The sequence below is a fragment of the Aphelocoma coerulescens genome, chromosome 4, assembly GCF_041296385.1.
Source record: "Aphelocoma coerulescens isolate FSJ_1873_10779 chromosome 4, UR_Acoe_1.0, whole genome shotgun sequence".
Lineage (NCBI taxonomy): Eukaryota > Metazoa > Chordata > Aves > Passeriformes > Corvidae > Aphelocoma > Aphelocoma coerulescens.
Window position 1 is genome coordinate 42,207,627 of NC_091017.1, and position 8,267 is coordinate 42,215,893.

Below are 8,267 nucleotides of genomic sequence, written 5' to 3' on the forward strand. Positions count from 1 at the left end.
CTCCAGACGGGAGGAAAAGAGCGGAGCGTGGGGCGGAAAAAAGAAACAGCTCCCGTAGTACATCCCGCACCCCGCCGATGCCGCGGCCGCGCCGGCCGGGACAGGAACTGCGCTTCCCGTGGGGCCGCGCGCGGCAGCCGGCATGCGCGGCGGGCGGGGCGGGGCGGGGCGGCAGGTTGCTGTTGTTACATAGGAAACAGCTGAAGAGTCTCCACATGACAGGGGGGGAAGGAGGAAGTGGGGTGGCCCGCGGGGCTCCGTCGCCGCCGCTCCGGTAGTCGCGGGGCTCGGCCGGCGGCTGCTGGCGGGGAGAGTCCTTTCCGCAGCGCGTGGGCTGACCGCCCTTGAGGGTGGACTGGCGCCCCGGTGCCGCCGCTGAAGGGAGGCAGGCAGGGAGCGGGGGAGCACCCCTCCGGGCCGCGGCGCCTCGCCGGGGAAGTTTGGTGCGGGGCGGGATCCCGCCGGCCGCGGCGGTGGCGCCGGGTATGAACGGCTTCGCCCCCGAGGAGGTGACCCAGCGCGGGGCAGACCCCGCCGCCGCGGCGGTGGTGGGCAATGCGGGCTCCGCCGTGGAGGTGCCGCCGCCGCCTGCGCCGCCGGGGCTGGGTCCGGCCGCCGCCGCGGGCTCGGCGGGCGGCGGGTGCGCGGGCGGCCCCGGGGCCGGGCAGCTGTGCTGCCTGCGGGAGGAGGGCGAGCGGTGCGGCCGCGCTGCCGGCAACGCCAGCTTCAGTAAGCGGATCCAGAAGAGCATTTCGCAGAAGAAGGTGAAGATCGAGCTGGACAAGAGCGTAAGTTCGCGAGGGGAGGACGCGCCAGGGCAGCCGGTGGGACGGGCGGACAAAAGGGGCCGGTGGGTCGCTGCATCTGTGGCTTAGTTGGTTGGGGGACTTTTAATCAAGTTTAGTGGGGGAGGAGGGGTGTTTGGCGGCGGGGAAGTGTTCGTAGCACGGCCGAGTTCGGCTGGCGCGGCAGGAGCACTGCCTGAAAGTCCTCTCCCTCCGGGCGGGGGGTAGCGCCCGCCTGCTCCTGGGGTCCCCTGTAACCCCAAGAGCCGGGGCATCGGCTGCGTGTGCCCGCCTGTAGCCGGAGCGGGGGTAAGCGTGGCCGGGAAGCGCCGCTGCTCGCCGGAGCGGAGCCTGCATGGCTCCCGGCGCGCTAGTTTGTGTTGCTGGCGAGGGCCGCGCTCGCTGCCCCGCCTCGTGTTGCAGCGCTGCACGTCTCCCGTGCCGCTTTATCTTCCGCTCGGCAGCCATCGGGCCCCGCGCAACGCGGCTCGGCACGGCTGGGCAGGGCGGGAGGACCGCAGGGTGCGGGGGGCGGCCGCCTTCCAGCGGGGTGGGATGCCCGGCAGCCGGGAGAGCGCCCGCCCTCGCTGGGTGCCGGGAGGACGAGGCGGGCTGCGGCGTGGAGCTGCCGGCGGGAGCGCCCCGGGCCGGGGCTGCGTGCACCCCCAGGGACCCCGGCCCGGCTCTCCAGGCCGGTCCCTAGCGCTGCTTGGTGCTCTCATTGCCCTTAAAGCACGCGGACCTGGGGATTCCGGGCTGGTACGCGCCGAGATCTCCCAACGCGTGCAGATCCCTACGAAAGGGAAACTTGTAAAAAAGAAAGAAAGTAAAAATAAGTGTGTTGCGTGACCACGCCGGGTAGCGGAAGTAAAACAAGGAGGGGAGGATATAGCTGGGGAAACGAGAGCCGTCTCTTAGCCCTGCAGAGAACAACTGAAAGCTTGTTTTTTGTTTGCGTGCTGCCCGGCCCCCGCGGTGCGATGCGCGGCCGGAGGGAGGGAGGGAGGGCTGTGCTCGCGTGGCTCCGCAGCCTGGCACTGCTGCATCGGCCGATTGCAGCATTTCAGCGAGCTCGGGGCCCAGCCGGTGGCAGCGATCTGCAGCGCGGCACACTCTCCATTTAGAAGAAGCCAGTAGTAAAGCTTCCTCAACTCAGTTAATGTGCCTGTGATTGCTGAAGGGTTGTCTATGTGCGTGCGCTTTAGTCTGGGAGATGCACTGCATGGATTTGATTGAAAGACACCGTTTTATTCTTCTAGGCAAGACACCTGTACATTTGTGACTTCCACAAAAATTTAATTCAGAGTGTGAGAAATAGAAGAAAGAGGAAAGGCAGCGATGATGATGGTGACTCACCAGTGCAAGACATCGACACTCCGGAGGTAGCTAAATGATTGTGGTTTGTTTTTTTTCGAGTTGTTTTGTTAAGCTTCTTAATGACACCGAGTCTGCACCAGTAGCACTCTCCCACTTTTACAGCTTTCCTTATATGTGGGAAAGGCAAGATTCTTGATTCTCTCAGTTCTTAATATAACAGAATTTAACTGAATTTTGTGGCATGTTTTCTGATTAAATGGTGCAGAGTAGAATGAACATGAGTCTCTATTTTTAAGTGTCTGATGGTTCTCTCAGAAATCTGCTGTTTTCATCTTTCTCCTCAGTGCTTCCTCTCCTCCTTAGTGCTTTGCCACATACCATCGAACTCTTATCTTTTGCAGGAACTGCCAACCTGAAGGGGATTGCATATAGTGCTTGGGATATAAATGCTTCTCTGTCCTGTCCCTCCAAACTTTTCTTTTGTGCTAAATGCATTGCAGATGGCTCTTAGCAATTACTCCATTGCCTTAGTCATGTTAAACACGGAAAGTTTAATGATGGTAGCTTTGTTTCTGCCCCACTGTGGGGGAAGAGCCATTTGGGGAGCTATGCTATGAAGGAGTGGAGTAGAGAAATACGGTGTCTTTTCAACCTGTTTTCTCCACTGCACACCAGTGAAATCTCACCCATTAAAATAAGGGAACTAAAGTGTTCAACTTTTTTCATAGTGTAATGGGTCGGTCTTGAACATAAGGCTCTCTTTTTCTTATACATGCTCTGGGTTATTTCTGCTACAGCGTTGCTTAGCAGGTGCTCCTCAGTGTGTTAATTTTGAGCAGAGGCTGTCATGCCTACGTGGTCCCTTCTGAGAGGGATTGTTAAAACATTCTTCAGAAATTGCTCTGTAAGCGTTAATTTAATGGCATCCTTATGGTCAGCATCTGCATATAACAGCAACATAAGGGAGGAAACTTTGCATGGGAGTCTGTGCCTTTAGGCACAGGGCTCCAGTCTGAAGGGGCTCTGGCTAAGAGGATTTTAGGAGACTGAAAGTAGTTTGATGCTGGATAGTGTTGTCTGAATGTTAAATATCTGGGATTGTTTCTTGGGAAGTTGTCTAAAGCTAGTGCTGTGTGTGACTTCAGGTAGCTCTCTGACACTGGGTAATTGCAGCTCTCCTGGAAGCCTGTTTTGTTTTCTTATGCCAGGATTGTGAAGCATGTCACAGCTGACGGATATCTCCAGAATGAGAAAACAAGCTTTTTTGCTTAGCAGTATTATTACAAAAAGAAAACTGGGAACTGTTTTTGGGGAACATCAGCTGGCCCTTTGGGCAAGGGCAGTATGTTCATTCCTTGTAATTACTGTATGCCTTAGATACCTGTTTGTCCTTGACTACCTTTATTTTCAATTGTTATCCAATTTGCTAAGGAAAAAAGTATCATTCTTCTGGCGACTTGTAAGGCTCTCCCATTTCTATCTCAATCATGACCATCTTTACTGGTTAGAAGTGATTCCTACAGGAGGGGAAGAAACTCCTGCAGTACTGGTAGCTTCTGGGGCTTGGTGAAAAGTTGCTGCTACTCCTTTGTGTGATGCTGCCAGGGTGGGTTCCCCACTGTGACTTGGGAAGTGGAGTTTAATGCCATGTAAACTTTAGAAACACCAAAGGATACCATCCTTTGTCATGCAAGGTGGCCTCACCTCAAGTCTGGCCAGGTTGCCAAGTAGCAGTAGTATTGCTGTTTAAAGTATTTTGCAGTGAGGCTGTTAAATTAATTTAAAGCAAAAGTGAATGCCTTCATCAATCTTTATTGCAGTGAGTTTGGAAAATACTATTGTAATTGCAACTGACCTAGTAGAATTTCTCATTCAGCCTGCTTTCTGAGCTTGCTCTCCCACTCAGTCATCTGATTAAGCTCTCTTAAGTTGTCAGGGAGGATGGGAGGGTAAGCTGTTGGTGGGGGAAGTGACTGATCAGAGTACATAGGATTCAAAACTGACAGAGTACTGGATTAAGTCTGTATATTTGTATCCCCGAGAGGACCTTGTGTAATTCTCTGAACTGTTGACTCACTGAGAAAGAGTTTCGGATGTTTATGCCCATGCATGCAACTCCTGCATTTTGTTTGTGTATCAGGGATGCGTTTGGAGAGCAAGAGCGGTTTACTCACCTCAAGTCAAGAAAACTTGTGCTCTAGACTTTGTCCTGATTCTAATATGTGCTCTTCCATGGTGCAGATGTGCTGTGTCTTGCCTGTAATCTGCATAAGATTTAGTGGCTGAAATCACAATACAGGGGCCTCCTTTGAATCAGCATCTTCATAGATGTTACATGAAAGTTGTTACTGGACTTTGTGTTATCATGCTGGAACTGGGAAGCAAACAAAAATCCCAGAACTGCTTAAAGTACAATAATGAGTTCTGAATACTGTCCACAGCTAAAGGGAGGTAGAGCCATGCTTGGATACAACAAAACGCTCTTAAACTGAGCTGAGCTATTTTCCTTTCTGCTGGAAGGTGCAGGGTGGAGTTTGTTTTTTGTCAAAATGACATCTGCTGAGCTGACTGTTTACACTTGCCTATCTGTGCGATTCCAAAACGTTTTTGCGAGGCAAACTATTAATGACTGAATCTTTTTCAGTTATATTAGATTGTTTTCTTCCCCTTCCCCCTCTTTTCTTCTAGGTTGATTTATATCAGTTACAAGTAAACACACTTCGAAGGTACAAAAGACACTTCAAGCTACAGACCAGACCGGGACTTAACAAAGCACAGCTTGTTGAAGTATGTATGAGTGTTTCCCATAATAGAAAATGCAACTTGCTATGGCATGTGGTTTTCTATACACTGTGATCCTTGCATAAAGTGCCTATATAATCTGGATTTTAGGAGAACAAAAGGGAGCTGCTTATCTAGCTTCCTTCATTGGTCACAGCTCCTGAGCCAAGTAGATCAAAAGTAAAAGCTCTTTCCAGAGGAGGGACCCTTAACTCCCAAAAGGAGGGTGTTCGGCTTAAAAATACAGTGTTGAGCTGGAACAGTAAGATGATCTGCATGCCCCTAAATATCATAGAATCATGGGTTTATTCTGTCTGTGCATCTATCACAGCTTCACCTGAAATGTCCTGCTAAAAAAAGCTAGAAATTTAGAGGTGTCAGTGAAGTTCTGGTAAGGTTCAGACTTTGCTTTAAAAAGCTAGTTACTGCAACCATAGGTTTCTGTATATGTAAAGTACAGAAACCTGAAAAAACATGATGCTATTGATAATTAATTCTGTTAAAACCCCTGGAATCTGCTGTCAGAAAACTGGAATTTTATGGAATTAGGGTTTTTCTTATTACTGTTTCTAAACATGCGGATACTGCATGCTAGTACAGTTGTATGTTAGCATCTTTGCTTCACATGAGTGCAATTTTAAAGGAATTCTTTTGTGCTGCAAAGGTGCAGTCACAGCATATTGGTAAGTGGAAGAGCTGGTGATCCTAACAGGAAGGTATAGCCACTGATTTTTCACTTTTGTGCAGTGATACGTTCAGCTGTATTTAAGTGCAGACACTTTTTTCATCTCTCCCTTAATCTGTGTGGATTAAAAGCAAGGCTCTGAAAGGTGTGGGTGATCTCGAAGCTGAACTGCAAAAGAGTAGTCCTGCTGCCACTAAGTGTAAGAATGCAAAATCAATCTTTCATTTTCTCATATGTAGGTTAGCTCTTGAATTAGCAGGACTGTGATTTGAAGAAGCACAAGCAGTTTTTATTCTGCAAAACTGGTGTTTCTGAGGGTCTGGTTTAGGTGCGTCGCACATGATACTTGCACTAGGTTATTCCCATCCTGCATGGTGAGCACGGGCAAAGCTGCTTCTGCCACATGCTTGATGTGACTGACCTGCAGGTATTTGTGAGCCATAGCCACAGAGCTTCCTTAGTATACAGTGCATTTGATTCCTTGTAATCTGTTCTAACATACCAGAGACACTGCTCTGGCTGTTACTGCAAGTCCACTTCAAATGACTTTGTCAAACTGTTTCTCTGTGAATGTTTTTGGGGGTAGAGTTTAGAAAGCTTCTTTTTAGTTAGGCTAAACATTTATTCTTCTATCCTGTGGTACTTAAATGAGCAGTCCCATGTTTTTCACTTCATAATTTTAATCTATCAATCTGGCAAAAAGCCAGAGAATAGACTCAGCCAGTTACAATATTTTGCAACTTTCTTTTAAAGCTGGTGTTCATTTTGATGAAGGGAAAGGCTTCTGAAGTGACAAGTGATTCAATAACTGCTTACAGATTGTCGTATTTCAATGGTTACAGCATGGTGAATTTTCATAGATAGCTCTGTTTTGAAGGGCTGAATGTTCAATTATAATTCTCTGATATTCTTGTGTTGTGTTGATGTTTCTGTATGTGATTTGATGGAGACACCACCTCCCAAGCTGAGGGGAGAACAGTAGCCTCTCGTTACTGTGCTGTCACTGTTGATATTCTGTAGTCATTACCTGTTACATTCAAGCTTTAACTGAGCGGATGAAATTATAGTCCCATGGTTGTTTTGATAGCTTTGAGGGTTTTTTTTTCCCCTGAAAGATCTCTGGACTTTTTACTTTGTAAATTAGGGGTACAATCTACTACATTTAGTTCACAGTTATCAGTAAAATGATTCCTGTTTACCTTTTCTATGACTACTAAAGACTTCTGAAAAGAGGCAACATTTCCCTTTTTTGTAAGCTTCTTAATCAGTCTTTTAAACTTTATTGTAGTAGATTAAATTTGAATCTTCCGTTTTTGCATGTAAGAGTGATTATTTAATTTCCTTGTATTCTTCCTTTATAGATAATTGGCTGCCATTTTAGGACAATTCCAGTGAATGAAAAGGACACCTTAACGTACTTCATCTACTCAGTGAAGAATGACAAGAACAAACCAGATCTAAAGATGGATAGTGGGGTTCATTAGGCAGAAAAGGTTGGGACTGAGACTCAGGCTGCAAATCAAAAGACTGAGGTTTTGTTGATATGCAAAAGCTTTCTTTGTAACTTTTTCTCCTGAGAGAGTTTGTCTGTTTTATTTTTCATAACCTTGCTGATTTGTTTGAAAACCATGTCTTATGAAACAAATTTCCTCAGCAAAAATATTTTAAATAAATATCACTGATATTGTTGCTCAAACGGGTGTGTCTGTAATTTTAGTGAGTTGGACATGATGATCCTGATGGGTCCTATACAACTCAGCATATTCTATGATTCTATGATACTTGTACCTAGCAGTTAAGCTTTGATGAACTATGTAATAATATTAAAATATTTTTCAATTAAAATGTACCTAGGATATATTTATAAATTTACCTCAAGTGCTCATGATTGAATGCCTTTTAAAAAAAAAAAAGCTGTAGCAGACTTGGCAGTAGGTTCCTTTTCCTAAGGTAAAAGGCTTTAAGTGTCACTTCTGTTCTTAGCCAGGCAGAAATGGCTGAATAACAGGTTGGGTTTTTTTCCCCTTTGGAAACAAGAATTGATGGAGGATTTTTTGATTTGTTTATTCATTTTGTCATTGCTGAGATACATGCTTCCAAGCACTGAGGCCTTCCTGCTCCTGTATTAAAATGGAAAAAAATGCAGCTCTTGAATTTCAAAGCTGTAAGTACAGATGAAGAGACTGCTGCAGCTTACTGTGCTGAGAAATCCTTCGATTTGGTAAGAAATCCTTTACCTGCTGCCTTCTCCATTTGTCTGCATGGACTGCTGCTAAGAACTTAATTGGAGAATGAGAGTTGAGTCTGTGTGGGGTCAGTACAGTCTCTTCTAACAGGCACACTGTTTCTTTTTTGTTGCGTGCATTAGCTCAGGCCTGTTTAAAAGGAACAACCCCCTCTCAATAAACCCAAACCTTATGGTAACATAGGAGAGTAATATCCAGGAATACTTAGGCTTTTAATTGCTTGGCTTAGAAAATTCTGATGTTGAAGATGGTATTAAGAATGACTTCTTGTATTGTCACATTTTGTGCTAGTCTAAATGTGTGGTGTATGGCATATGATTTCTTTCTGCTTAAACCTGTGCACACAGGATGAAGAAAAAGCTGAGGGAAAATAGTTTTCATCTTAAAGCTGAGGAAGACATGGCTTCAGCTTGTTCAGTTAGCATTCATTGCAACTCCTAACCTTATCAGATG

General features: G+C 46.8%; 1 protein-coding gene across 1 annotated transcript; it reads left to right on the top strand.

The window, feature by feature from the left end:
• The first annotated feature begins 207 nt into the window (after positions 1-207).
• SAP30 (Sin3A associated protein 30) lies at positions 208-7,389 on the top strand. The gene is made up of 4 exons (XM_069013738.1): positions 208-788; positions 2,045-2,167; positions 4,791-4,889; positions 6,930-7,389. Exons 1-4 carry the CDS (start codon positions 486-488, stop codon positions 7,050-7,052), a joined length of 648 nt encoding a protein of 215 aa, XP_068869839.1. The 5' UTR covers positions 208-485; the 3' UTR covers positions 7,053-7,389.
• The last annotated feature ends 878 nt before the right edge of the window (positions 7,390-8,267 follow it).

Excerpts from the sequence above, each read along its gene's own strand:
- SAP30 (XM_069013738.1), top strand. The coding sequence starts at position 486 with ATGAACGGCTTCGCCCCCGAGGAGGTGACCCAGCGCGGGGCAGACCCC. Across the intron at positions 789-2,044 it reads AGATCGAGCTGGACAAGAGC|GCAAGACACCTGTACATTTG; the intron begins GTAAGTTCGCGA and ends TTATTCTTCTAG. Across the intron at positions 4,890-6,929 it reads ACAAAGCACAGCTTGTTGAA|ATAATTGGCTGCCATTTTAG; the intron begins GTATGTATGAGT and ends CTTCCTTTATAG.